Genomic DNA, 14,720 nt, shown 5'->3' on the forward strand with positions numbered 1-14,720 from the left:
CTGTCCCAAAAAGAAAAATTTCAGTGAAGTAATATCTCCTACAGATCAGAGGCACGTTATACAGAAGTGACAGAAACTGCAGTACTTCTCCTCCCCTCTTCCAAAGCTTGGTATGCACTAGGTTCTTCCCTCTTCCAGTAACCGGCTTCTCCTACGACATGAATGAACATCCCCTAAAAAACCTTTCTCATAAATAATCTCAGTTATCACTAGAGGGCACAAAATGCTCCACCAATATGAGCACCATGAGAAAAAGGTGAACAGCTTTACAGCACCTGAAGTCCTGACACGTTCTACATGCACAGTCAGGCATACACACTTCTACCGCAGAGCTGCATCTACACACGTGTTGGTATCAAACCTGCTTCTGACAGTTCAGTGCTTCCCAAATGCCTGGGGACAGTATTAACAAAAATGATGCTGAGTGTTTAGATCAGAAACACTTCTGGAAATACCACCCAAAATCTCTTGCCTTTTTACAGCAGAGCATTGTGGATCAAGATTTTAGAATGCATTCAACTCTGTCTAATCACCAATAGCAAGCAATTTTGCAAAGTCACAATACTGGGATTTACTAAACACACCCCTTTAAACACATCACCAGGATAAGAACCGGATCAGCAGCTCTGAGTCTGATGAAATACGAAAGCAATGCAACAACCACCCTTCGAGGAAAAGGAAAATCCTCTTTACGCCTCTCACAAGCTAGAGTTTCAGTTGATTTAAATCAAAATAATCAGATAACAGAAAACATATTAGGTTATAACGAGGAGGAATCTCCCTTGCAACACTGCATAAGACACCCACGCTTAAGAGCTACTTTTATTTATTTATTTACTTATTTTTAAGTGTGCATCTCCTCTGGAGTAAAGAGGACTTCCCCTCTGTAATGCTGCTGCTGAGAAAACGATTCACAGAAAGCTCGTGGTTTGTGTAACTAAAGAGCAGAACCCCAGCAATGTGTCTTGTATTTATATTGCTTTTACAACAGAAATCTTTTTTAAAGACTGTTCTGCGCCTTCCCAAATACACCTTCTTGCCAGTGTTACTCTCATGCCCAAGGAGGTCACCAAACTGACCCACCAAAAAACACGGTTTTCAGCTAGAGCATTTCTGGATCCACTTCATCTCATTTACACACAGATGCCAATACTGGCACACAGCCTAACTCTAATTCTAAAGTATGTTATAACACTGGCATAAGCTTTAACAAGAAAAAGATCTGCAAGATCCAGCGTGTGGGCAATGACTTCACACAACATAAACGCAAAAGAACTATCTCTGTGTATGGACCCTCCTGGAGCATTATCCTAGCAGGAGAGATTCAGTGACAAATCCTATGAACAAACAAAACCAGCCAACAGCTTCAGTGCGAAATGCAAGCTTAACGATTATGAAAAGTTAGAACCTGACAACACAGAAAAAAAAAATTAAATCTAAGGGCCCTGGTTGTTAGAACAACACCCAAACCAAATTTCTCAGCCATTTTGACCACTTCAGGCACGAAAGTAATTAAAACAACTGAAATTGTGTGAATAGCTGTTTTCATTCCATCCTAACAAAATGTCTTGACCTAACAAAGGAATTGCTTATTTGCGTTGCCAGTCCTTTTTTTTTTTATATTTTTTTTTAAAGCTTTTTCTTCTGGAATGTAAGAAAAAAATGACAACAGACAAATTGAAACACTTCACAGTGTATTTTTTGAAATGATTAGTGTTGGCCTGATTAAGATTTACCCTATTCAAGATACACTTAAAAACCATAAAACAAAGGCACAATTCAGAGAGAGAGAACAATCCAAGTCAGAGCAACATCAAGGGTATCAATGGTGAACTGTTGTTGCAGAAGCACCCATTCTCCTCCAAGGAAAATAACTCAGTGTCTTTGAAGACTGATGGCCACACACTCTTCTTCAGTTTTAATACAGTCGCTTGTTGCATGAAGCGTGGGCTGAATGTGCTTCACACTGGTGAACAGTTTTTTGACAGCTAAAAATCAATTCTCTGAGGAAGGGGACTGTTGCACTGTAACTGAAATACTGGCCTTTAAGAAAAGGAGGCATTTCGAGGGAAGCTTTACCCTTCAATATTCACTTCCTTGGATTTGTAAATGTGAGTCTTCTTCCATCATTTAGTCACTCAAAGGCCATTTACCTAATGGAGTCTAAGATATACAGTCATTAAATTACTTCAACGATTAAAATACTTTGTAAACAGAATGTGTACCTATGAAATAATCCCAAATCAGAGGATGCACAGGCAAAACATGCAATATACAGCATGAGAAAAAACTCATACTTTTAACACAGTGCTAAAACTTTCCTGAGTTTATGGTCTTCACAAACCTAGCAGTCCTGTAGTGTACCTCCACTTTCCTTTTTCAGGAAACAGTTCAAAAGCATCTGGACTCAATATTTTTGTACAGACATTAGGAACCTCTCAGTTCAATGTCCTGCTTCTTCAAAACCTTCTCTGTAGGATGCTGTGTTAGTTACTTAGAGAATGGGAACAGAGAAACTGCTTATTCATGAAGTGGCAACACTGCAAATCATTTTTATCCCCAACATCTCCCTAAATGATACCGTTGTGAAACGAGCAAAATAAACCCATTTTTCTCCATCATGGAAGAAACTCTTCCACGTCTCCTGTTCCCCAAGAACAACAAATGTCAGCATCCAGGATGATACTGCTTAGATGTGGAAGTTCTGATCATAAGGATACTTCGCAAATAAAGCAACCAGTGTTACTGGAAGGAAAACTTAGCAGATAAACAGATATTTCCTACATGAAAAAGTTACTTCTGGATTAACATACCAAAAATTGACCCAGGATCAGATTGGAATAAACAGTCACAACACAAAACCCTTCAAAGACTGACTCTCATCCTCACTTTGGCTCCTAATTTTATTAGTCTCGTAACATCGCTGTGGTTAAGTGGCAGGTGATTGACTACCATGAGCACGAGTTAAATATTTTCGGAAGAAAACTACATTCAATACTGCAAGTAGGAAGACCACAGAGTGTTGAAATTCAGTTCAAGTAAGTTATGTGCAGGTAAACTTTCCAGCTGATTACATAATGCACAACAGATAGCCTAAATTACGATTCTGTGTGAAGTCAGCAGTACCCAAAGAATTACCTGATTGAGACAAAAAGACTAATACATTATCTGAAACATTAGGACTGCTATACTTTGAAGTTACCCACATTAAATTCCTTAATACACATCAAGTGCTGTCTATGTGGTAACAGATATTTGGAAGAACTATCTAAAAACAACATTACTGTCAAACCACATTGTGGTCAATCAGTATTCATTCTGCTGTCACGTTTTCCACTGTAATGGTGAATGTCACTCACTTAAAATACAAAGATACTACTTACTTGGTTCCAACTTCTTCAGATCCTCAAGCTTAAATTCATCCTGCGACTGGGTGGACTAGGACATTACAAAGAAAGTGTTAAATCTGGGTATGCACTTTCCCCTCAGACAAAGCTATCACACCTCATAATAAGCATGCAAGGTGTTCCCTTTATTCAAGCATACCAAGTTACTTCAAAGCTTTGTCTTAAAAAAACAAAACAAACAACAACAACAAAACAACCAAACAAAACCTCCCTGACTGAGGCTAGGTTCACAGGTGAGGCAGAAAGTTAGCTACTTCTCATTTATTGACAAAAATGTATCCCATGTTCCAAATTCTAATACAAGATTAAAAGATTTAAATGAGCTGGTTGATTTTTCATACTTACCATGCACAGGAACATTTGGACAGAGGGACTTATTTTAACTCTTCCCCAATCAGGTTGTTCTGAAGCAGTATCACCTCTAAGACTGCAAAAGTGATGCTCCCACAGGAGCCCACACTGTTCAAGGCATAATTCCAGTATTGTAACACTAGCAGAAGTTACAGTATACAGGATATGTCAGTATTTTGCCAAGCCTAAGAGCTCACCACAATGATTCTCATCTCCACCAACCCTGATGATGAAGCTTCTTCATCTGGCTAGTAGCACATCTGCTTCTCTGAGTAAGCCTATTCAACTTAGTAACTCAACAGAAAAGGTTTTATCACCTGGGGCATCGTGTAGACAACCTGGAAAGTCCAAATGTTCAAGGAGCTGTTCATTCTGTTTCCAGAAGTTTTAGCTATGCCTGAAGACACAAAACTGTCTAAAACCAGCATTAGTTACCTATCACTAAAGAATGAAATCACATGGGAAAGAGAGCTATACCTGTAAAGCTGCACTTCTCAGTTCCAAGCATGTTGCAATTTTAGCTATGGTTTTCTGAAAGGAAGAAAAAAAAATATTGAAATTGTGTTCTTCCGTATTCACATTCTTCTTTAATATAAATATGAAAATTTGTTTTTTCCTGCAAAGATTTCAGATCTATTACTCAGTATCTGATCACTTAGCATCAAAAAGCTTTTTTATACACAAGCAAGAATTTCTGTAAGTGCAATAGATGAAACTGAAACACCTGTCATTTAACTCCCCTTCCACAGCTCATCAGCACAAGTGGAGGTTCACTCACTTTGCAAAAACTGTAATAATGCCTACCACATCATAATTTTTTTTACAAATTCAATTATTCTGAAGTGACAGGGGAGAGCCAGAAAAAAAATACACAAAAATACAAAAAACAGTTTATTTTACCTTCTGAGACCTGGAGTGGTTTGTTAAAATTTGACCTTTTAGGGAATTGTAGGGTTTATCTAGCTTACAATCCCAACAGACCAAGTCAGCCCCCCTCAGAGTTTACAAATGCCCAGTATCTCAACACTGAAAAAGCATGGTCTGCTTTTGTGGGTTTTTGTGTAAAATGAAGTATAAAGGTGGATTATGTTTCCAAGTTTTTATTTTTGTAATTTGCTAAGACATTTAAAGTCTGACAGAAGCATGAAATAGATTTTCTTGGATTCAAACTTGCCACCTAAAATATCCCTGAGCAAAACTGTGAAGTAATTTCTCATTTTTATTTTAACATGTAGAAGGAAGGGAAGAGCTTCATAACCATCCTTCACTAGCAGTCCTGCTTCTAAGACAGTGCTTCTGAAACTTTCATGCTTCACAAAAAAAGAAGCTTGAGGAGCAGCAGTCACATTTGTTTCTATTACTAGCAGATGAAAAACATCAAGAGGAATTCAGACAATGTAACTGGCATCAAATGGACACACCTGCATGGTTTATTTTACTGTTTTTGACCACACAAGTTTGTTCATTAACCAAAAGGCTTTAGTGAAGAAAAACTAAGTCTATATGCACAGATAAGAAAAAATACAATTCCCAATAGTCTGTGGAACATTTATAGGGCAAGAGAAACAGCAACAGTGAAGCTATAAAGAAAAGAAGTTCGTTTTCAAAGTTTTCCCCCAGAAGGAAGATAAAACTTGAAATATGCATGTGAGACTTGTTCTCTCCTTTTAAATCAGACAGTATCAAAAAACAGCCCTCCCCTTAAGCTAGATGCAAGGGGGAGACAAAGATTTCCTAGTGTACAACTGTGGCAAAGAACTTCAAGAGCAGGAGCATCTGGCAAGTTACACGGTATCAGTCAGAAGCCAGAGCTTCCCTTTAAAGGAGGGTTATGTTTTAGGGATGTGTTTTAGGGCTACAAGAGACTCGTAGCAGCAGATAAGAACTGGGCATGCTTTCACAGCTACCTTTGCCGGTCATCTGCCCTGACTTCTGCAGGGGGACATCAGCTGCTTCTAAACCTGCTCCTAGGCCACCACGTGCTCAGTACGCTGGGCTGAAAGCTAAGCAGCTCCGGTGTCTGTCTGCTGTGTGCCACGCTGAAAGCTGAAAGAGTGAAGGAGCTGATCTGTAAGCAGATCGGACATCACTACCTCAAGGGCAGGGCCAACAGACTGTGTAAAAGCCTCAGATAGCTGAGTTCTGACACCCTCCACAGGCTCAAAGCTTCCAAAACCATTTCTCCCCAGCTGGTTCTCTCTCCTCTTAAATGCTCTGCCACAACACAGCATTAATCCGCTCTTTACATCCTTGCAGTTTATATTACTGCCCATTGTAACGGAATCTTTAAAAAATAAAAGTTCTTTTCAGCACCTTCCAGGAAAGCAGTGAGTGACATGCACCATTAGCACGGGGCACTCATTGTTCTTTCCTCTGCCTAGGATATGCAGTGATGTCTTGTTTGGGAATTTTAACGTTGGGCAACCTGACTGTATGCTTACATGCAACATGCAAAGTAAAAATACTATGGCTCATCATTTCTGTGGAGGTTCACTCCACAGCCTAGGTTCAGCCAACAAACTTCTACCTCTCTGAAATACATTCTGCCACGTAACAGAGATTTACAGCTGCATCTCCAGCATAGACTAGGGAAACAGGTTTCTGAAAAGGAAAGGAGCACATACGGATGTCCACACACTGTTTTTGTAGATGTGCATACATATTCAGGCTTGGCGTGAGGACATCAGGTAGTACTACAGAAGCAGATTCTCAGTCTCTAGGCAGAGCATACACTGCATCCTTCTCATCAGCTGCAGTGTACCATAAGGAATTCCTTTTTATAGGAGAACATCTGGAAAGATATGGTTGCAAAGGTACAATCTCAAAGAGGAAGGTGTGAAGTAATGGATAAAAGAAAGGAATGCAAAGAAGTTCCCTGGGGAAGGGCGGGGAAATCTCTGAGGCTTGACTGCTACTGCATGATTTGCAAAAACCCAGCTGTTCCTATGGCTCGGCTGTTCATGGCTGAGCAAAGAGCACGCCAGTTCCATGTCAGATCAAAACCCCTTCCAAATGCACCAGAGAAAGTGAGCTATGAGTAAGTTTGCAGGGTGCCAGCACAGCCTCAGTGCCCCACTATGGAATCAAAACTTGTGAACAGATTTTCACACTGCTCTCCATCTTGTACACAGAGCATGAAACCCACACTATAAATTAGGTCTCAAGAAAGACTTCCCATCTCCTGTCTCCTTAGTTAATTCACTGATAAGCTCAGCAACACCACCATTCCCAATCCTGCAGACTCTTAACTCGGTATTCTTAGAACTGCCTGAACTAGGTAACTCGTGACAGGACAAACAGCTATATAAAATGTGTGTTTTCTGGCTTCTGGGGGCTGAAGGGCAATAATATCCCTAGAAACAGATTAATTGAAGAGAGTTTGGGAGTCTTAAAATAGTAAAGAATAGGTTTTATATGGAATCTATTGAAATATGGCAAGCTCCCAGCAGGCATTATTCATAACTATTTTTTTAAGGAACCACACCCAACCCAAAAGTTAAAAATGCAGCTAAACACGGCTATCATTTTCAGCTGCAACTATCCCATGCAAAAGCTCATTTTTGCAGCAGGGAAAATGTTCTGCATCTCATTAGAAAGGCTGAAGTCATAATTAATTTTGCTAGATTAAAGCAGTTAAGAATCAGTTTAATGTAAACTGGTGATTAGAAAGGAAAATGTCAGTTGATCTCATAGTGAAGGTTTCTTCAGTGCAGTTGTGTGAGTAATGACTGTGCTAACTGTAAAGCAGTCAAAGATGTTTGCATAAATACAGAGCCAGAGCAGAGTTTGGCTTTAAAGAGAGGTCTAGGCTGTTAGGAGACCAGTAGTTCAATGAATCATGCTAAGACTGTGCAACAGTGCTCTTATTTCAGCAAGTTACCATTGCACAAAAAGCATGATTTTCCAATACTGCACAAAACCCACCCTAGCACAAAAGAAAAAAAAAAAAAAGCTACACAAGAAACAACAATTGCGGTTAGCAGAGGGCTTTAAAGGTCAAATTTACTGCACAGAGAACTGGGTGACGATAGCTATAGCTGAAGGAAAGCTGACAGCTACGGCCAAAACTAACTGCATCGACTCATGTAGCAAAACACAGTGATTGATCATGAGTGAAGGCATCATTTTAGAGAATGAAGGTAGAATAAACAACGGCAGGATGCAGATGTTAAGACTGAGGTTAAGTCCATCGGTAAGAGTATGCTAATATCCTAACAGCTTCTAGGTGGTGAAATTGCTGCACAGCCTCCTTAAAATTGTTGCAGAGCAACTAGATTTAAACACAATGATTTGTTGTTTACAGTATTTCTCTATATTCCTCAACAAAATTCATAATCGTTAATGAAGATTCCAGCACTGTCAATTATGCAAATCAAGACAGAGCCTTCCTAAGCACTAAAACTCCAGAACTATATCCAGCAGTAGATGTAAAACAGACAACCCCCCCAAGCTGAAAACGCGGGAATGAACTACAAATTCTAGAGCCTAGTTTTCCCTATCAAATGAGGATGCACGACGATGGAGTCTTTCAAAACAGATTCCAGATTGATAGCAAAAAGGCAAGACGTACAAATCTTGAAATGTCTAAATTCTTATCATAAACTATACATTTACTATAAAGTAAATAATAACTGGCTCACACTACATCTAAGAAAGAAATTGGTAATAGCTATCAAGTGCCGTCAGATTACCAGACTGAATGATTACATTAGCAAGTAACACACCATCAATTACGACGTAGCCATAGCTGCACTGTAACACCACCTGTGATGCATGAAGGAAACCCAAACATGTTAGAAGTTTATACAGACAGACAGGACTGGGGATTTGAACCTAGTCATGCCCCTTCCTTGTAGAGGCAAAGCTAGTAGTTTTCCCCCTGTACAGAGGAATCACTGCTGAAATCCATCTTCTTCACATGTAGTAAGAAACAGTAACAATCTCACAGGAATTCTCATCAATATTTACAGTCCTTTAAAAAAACACCTAGCTGTAAATCCATACAAAGATTGGAATGAGGGTAGACCAAGCAACTGGAAATCATAACTAGCTTCACAAACGTGCCTTCTCCAATCTATGAAATGCTATCTGCAGCCTGGGCTTGTGAGATCAGATAGATAGACCCTGAAGTGAACACACAAATATGCATTCAGATAAATAACGAAGGGGCTCTTACATGGCATACAGTACCTGGAAAAGACAAGAAGTTAGGGAATAAGAAACTTTCCAAAACCCAGAAGAAACAGCACACTGGTGGATGCCTCGGCAGGAACATATTTCAGCAAAACTGGCTGTTTAACCATGGACATTTTTGAGGGGTGGCAAGAGAGAAGATATACTTCGAGTTAATTAAGCTGCTTGAAAACCTAGAAGCATGCTAAACTCTACTCTGAGACACTGAGTGAATGGTACGAGTGATGACAGTAATTGCTCATGGTCGCTAAATTATACCAACAAAGCTCCTGCAGAGATAGGGAACACCAGGAGAGCAAGGAGCTGTCAGACTACAAGATTTTGCTGTACAGAGTTTCACTGAAAGCAACAGCATAAATATTAAAAAAATACATAAAAACAAATAACTAAAATTATACAATTTAAATATTTTTAATTTTTAAATAATTTTAAATGATTTATTACTATGAATTTTTATTAAAAATAAAATAAACCCATTCTTAAAATGATTGAGCCCAAAGGACAATGAAGTACCTAAAGGAAAGCAGAAGGCGGCCGTCTCATTTGTTGTTGTGCCTAGCATTACTTGTGACAGAGGAGGGAAAGAGAATGTTCTTACTGAAAGATTCCACAAAATGTTGGAGAACTTGGCTACCTATGTTGCTAATGAAACAGGCATCACAATTTGAGAACAAGGCTCAAAATTTAAGTGCATCAGCTGATGAGAAGAGAGAAAAGAAGAGAGATAAATACAGGTATCATTCTGCAGGGATTCCGAACAGTCACTCCGTATTTATTCTTTTTGGAAGACTGTTTCCTTAGTACATGATTACAGGGGTACAACTGGCATCTGAGGTCATTTATCTCTGCTTCCTCAACCTCTCAGGCCTTTCCTTGGGGCTGGTCTCACTCATTTCCACCATCAGGTCCTTTCCCTAAGACTCAGGGAACATCTGGAAACAAAGTCCTGTGTCATTATGGTTCTATACTCTCAGGAGATGGTGCCTCTGAAGTGGTATTAACAGCTTCTCCTGCATGAAATAACCACATTTTCAGAAGCAACCACCGAGGGGAAACATGCAGTAAAGATGACTATAGCTGAGAGCAATAGAGAAAGATACCAGCAAGGGATACAGAGCAGAATTGATCAAAGGAAAAACATCTGTCCGATGTTAACAAGGATCCTTCAGATCACAAAAGGTGGTTCCAACCCTTCTCCAAGATTCTGACTCAGTTTAGGACTATCATGAGCCTTCTCTTCTTCTTCACAGAAGGTGAATAGAACAGTAGAGGCCAGCTCTTTGCTTTCTTTTGTTGGTACATGTCAAAGAAACATTTATAAACCACTGACAGACTCTATGTAAAGCTGTATTTCTTTGTGATAAATGAGGCATTGTTTTTTTTTTTTTTTAAACACATCAAGTTCATCTCCAATTTATGTAGCCAAGACCTGTTTTCCGGACTAACATTTCCAAACACAGATCCCATTTACTCTAGCACCCTTTTACCATACATTGGAGCTAGGAAATGTCACTGTTCAGGCAATGCCATCGCACAAACAAGTGATCTTATCATCTGGAAGTCTGGAAATACAGGCATTCTCTGATTCGGTATTCCTAATAAAAACATGGTTTTATACAAGGTACTAGAGTTTAGCAAGACCTCATATTCCGAAGTATTCCCTTTTATTTTGCTGAAGATGTTTGAGTTTGTTGGACCTTAGCTAGCATTTTCTTGTTAATCCTGTCATAGAATTGCATCAATATGATGCTCAGACAAGAAACAGCCTTTTCATCTGAGAGGAGAGAGGAAGGAGTAAAATCAGCTCAATATTTTGAAAGGTTATAAACAAGGAACATTGAGACTAGTAAGGAGTATTCTGCCAGGACTCTTCCCAGTCAGGTGTTACATGTTAAGCTAAGATTGTTCACACACACCCTCGATGGCTGCGGCTCAAGACATTTTGTATTCAGGCTTCACAACATAAATTGTGCTAATGTTGTATAAGCAAGTTATCAAAAGGTCACCCACAAAAAGAAACATCCAGCTTATGAAGGACTCTGGCATGCGAGACTTTCAGTATTACACAGCCAGGCATCTGTCACATCTAATGACAGCAACGGTTTCAGCCACGCTGGGCTCTGCTTGTGTTTTTGCATACTACGGGAGGAAAAAAAAAGGTGTCATAAGGCTCTGGTCTGCAAGATAGAAAGAACAATACACCGCGTCAACATCCATGAGTCAAGTTCCTTGACTGAGCAAATGGTAACACTTACCTTTTGATCTTCTGTGAATTCTGAGTTGTTGTGCTGAGACTGTGCCTCTTTTTGTAGATGTCTCGCTAATCTGGGGAAAGGGGCAGAAAACTGAAGAGTGAGAACACAACACAGAACCCTGCCGCCGCCACCACCACCACCGTCTCCTGAAAACGTGCCAGCAGAAAGGTTCACAGACTGCTGCTCCAAACGGTTTCTTTTTCTCATGTACGGTAGGCCATACAGAAAAACAAAACAAAACAAACAAAACAGAAGTCAGACACAGTAAGTACCTACATTAGGCAGGAAAGACCACATATATAACGTGTCATGAAGAGAGAACAGGTAGGAATGATCTTCTAACCAACAGCCCCTTTCATAAGCACTGACCTTTTTTCCTCTTTCCATTCCCTTTTTGTGTGTTCCGGTTTTTTTACATAAAGTATACTGCTTATGAAAACAGCCCACTGCAATACAAGCCCACGTGTTTCTCACAGAGAATTTGATGGCCAGGAGGAGTGGGTGCAGGCATAAAGAACTGGTACCCCAGGTACTGGCCACATGCCCTCCCACCACGAGAGACCGGGGCACCGTGGCTGTGGCCCTCAGGGTGCATTAGCTCACATCTGCGCCTGTCAGCATCATACGCAGAGCCCAGACTCCACCCATTACCAGCACAGAGACGGAGTACCAAGGGGTTTGGGAAGTAACAGTCAGCAAACAGCTGGAGAAAGCGAAAGGAAGCTAGAGAGGGAACCTATGGGAAGAGTCACGGCTTCCGTCTGGGGAGGAAGGGGAAAATTAAACAAGCGAAACTGTGCAATTGTTGTCATTCTCTGCAAAAATATATCTATGTAGACATACATATTTATTTAAAGGCAGTGCGGAAGGGCGTTGAGGGGAAAACCCAGGCAAAACAGCAGCATTTGGGACACCCCAATGTACTTCCATCGGAAACCTTCTTGTACCGTTATGCTATTAGGGGAATTCAGCTTCTTGCCACGGGTGCAGTGGGCACCAGTCTGCTTGGGGGGGGCAGGGAGGGAAGGTTAAAACAGATACGTACACAAAAAGAGGCTGCTGTCAAAGCCTGTAGAGGGAACAGATACCAGACCTCAACTATTCCTTTGCTTTTTTCCTAAAAATAAGCCCTATTAAAAAGACACAAGGATTGAAGCTACTGCAGCTTTCAACTAGCAGTAGCAAAACAGCAGTCAAACGGGACAATGTAACTTCACAGCTCAGCGCCATAATCTTTGTTCGTAATGGGGAAAAGATGCTGGCAGAGGAAAGTCAAAAAGCACACACACACTGGAACCCAAACATACAGTCAGTCCCTCAGCGCTGCCCTGGCGGTATAACATGGGCGATAAACAGAAAGCTGCGTACGTCCATCACATAGGGCATTTAAAACCAACAATTTAAGGAAAACTCATCACCATAGCAGCGACACACCACCCACAACAGACAGCATCACAGTACTAACAATTCTGCAAGCATTAGTGACACAATGCTCTTTCCATTTGTCACTCATAAAAAAAAAAAAAAAAAACACCACACACCCTAATCCACATCAATGCATCTGGTGTCCCACTTGAAGCTTGTTCGAAGTTGAATCGGACCAAGTTCCACAGACAGGAGTGTTCGACACAGAAGGTGCTGCTGGTGGCTCAGGGGGCTCTCATGGGATTAAGCACCTCAGTGAGCAAGGGCCGATATTTGCAACAAACTTCCCAGATCAACGTAAAGACCTGAGCAGATGTAGGTCCCCTTGGACACGGGAGGCAAGTGTTCTACACCCGTGTTCTAAGTCAGCAGTCATTAAACCCCTGAAAGAAACTAATTTCGACTCAAGAAGATCTTTTTCAGTGTCAGCAAGCTCATCATAACCAGTTTACGCCCAGCCTTCCTGCATTGATCTGTACAGACCTTGCCAATGCCAGCAGCATCCAGCCAGCTCACCAGCATGCTCACTACTCCCATCTCAGGTTGCCATTTGAAAAGGCGACAGCATGAAACCGTGCTGTTGTGTCTCCACAGCTACACGGAGGTATCTTGCTCTGTGCTGCTTACTGGCAGCTTCTATCCTAGAGATCGAAGCGGTCATTAACCCACCTGCTGTACCTAAAGGAAGTGGATATGCACCCTGAAAAGGTTCTGCTCCTTCCCAGGAAATCCCTGCAATCCTTTGATCTTCTCCCCACTTTCTTCTTCCTCTGGAGCCGCAGAGTTCATCTACTGACTACTTCTCTGTTCAGAAGAAACTCACTGATCAAGCTTGCAAGAGTAACGTACAGTGTCACTACCAAGAGGAGCTTTCTAACAAAGGTATCGCACTGCTACAAAGCCAGAATGAAGCCAGGGTGCGGAGATCACCTCAGTTCCTGTCAGACACGAGTGATGCTGGGAGGCAGGCAATACAAGCCATGCTTCATCTCTTGAACTGGACCGTCTGCGGACATTTAGTGACCCTTCTTACTGAAGCAGGCTCAGATTGAGAAGCCTAAAGGCTTTTCATTCTGAGGGAAAGTCATCAAACGAAAGCGACTGCTCATACTGCCAAGGTGGTTTGAAGCATTCGGATCCTACTCTGCTCCTTGTAAATGCCCACATAAGGGCAGTTATTTAACTTTCTGAGGGATGCTTTTTCTTCCTTTATTTTCTGAAGGATGTTTTTGTCTTCTGACATACAGATCCGGAAAAGGTCCCCGTGACAAGGTTTGCAGTGACGGCTGGCCGTGACCCGGAGACCACCAGCGGACTGCAGATAACCGAGCCCGCACCATCCTAACCAGGGAGCCCACGAGCTGACGAGGCCGTGGTACTTCGCGGCTGTCGGTACCTCGCGGCTGCTCCGAGCGGCAGAGCTCAGCCGGCGGCACGGGGGCTGGCTGGGGAACAAGTGCGAGCCCCCCGGCCTCCCTCCAGCAGACCCACCCGCAGAAATCGGCTGGGAAGCAACCGGGGCAAACCCAGAGCCCGCCGGGCTCCTCGCTGCCGCCGGGGGTCCCCGCCCGGCCGCCGCCCTCCGCTGCCTCCCGGCGGGCCGGGCGCCATGGCCGGCCGCGGCCGGGGGCCCCCCCCCCCCACCCCGCCCCGGGAGGGGTCCGGCGGCCCCGGGGCGCCCCGCTCCGCCGCCCCCGCGCGTTGCATAACGGCACCGGCGGCGAGGCCCGGGGCGGGGGGGCAAGGCCTAGGCCCCGCGGCCACCTGCCCCGCCCCGGCCCGGCCCGGGGCCCGCCGCGGGGAGCCGCCCGGCCCGTGCCCGCACTCACATCTGGTACTCGTCGATGGCCTCCACCAGCTGCCCCCAGGAGTCGAAGTCGGTGCCCTTCCTGAAGCTGGCGCCCCAGCGCTGCAGGAGGCTCCGGGCCGCCTCCGACATAGCCCCAGCACTAGGGCACCATGCTCACCCCGGGCCGGGGCACCGCGCCGGGCACCGCCACCGCCGGCCCCGCTCCCGCCGCCGGCACGGCACGGCCCGGCCCTGCCCAGCCCAGCCCGGCCCGGCACGGCCCAGCCCCGCCGCGGCGAC

The 14,720-nt window shown here is 43.1% G+C and overlaps 1 protein-coding gene across 5 annotated transcripts in view; it reads right to left on the reverse strand.

Moving 5' to 3' along the window:
• Window positions 1–14,707, reverse strand: part of AIDA (axin interactor, dorsalization associated) — a gene marked incomplete at its 3' end in the record, with an annotated part of 29,811 nt that extends 15,104 nt beyond the window's left edge. For 4 of the 5 annotated variants that reach the window (XM_080584328.1, XM_080584327.1, XM_080584331.1 and 1 more), the window contains exons 1-4: window positions 14,461–14,707; window positions 11,207–11,276; window positions 4,236–4,289; window positions 3,384–3,438 (exon numbers count right to left, since the gene is read on the reverse strand). In XM_080584328.1, coding sequence (XP_080440454.1) covers window positions 3,384–3,438; window positions 4,236–4,289; window positions 11,207–11,276; window positions 14,461–14,570 — 289 coding nt within the window. In that variant the 5' untranslated portion in view covers window positions 14,571–14,707. Of the gene's footprint in view, window positions 1–3,383; window positions 3,439–4,075; window positions 4,156–4,235; window positions 4,290–11,206; window positions 11,277–14,460 lie in introns of all 5 variants that reach the window. The other variant, XM_080584330.1, reaches the window with a different exon arrangement.
• Between the last annotated feature and the right edge of the window lie 13 nt (window positions 14,708–14,720).

This window comes from Anser brachyrhynchus (genome assembly GCF_964034855.1).
Source record: "Anser brachyrhynchus genome assembly, chromosome: 3".
Lineage (NCBI taxonomy): Eukaryota > Metazoa > Chordata > Aves > Anseriformes > Anatidae > Anser > Anser brachyrhynchus.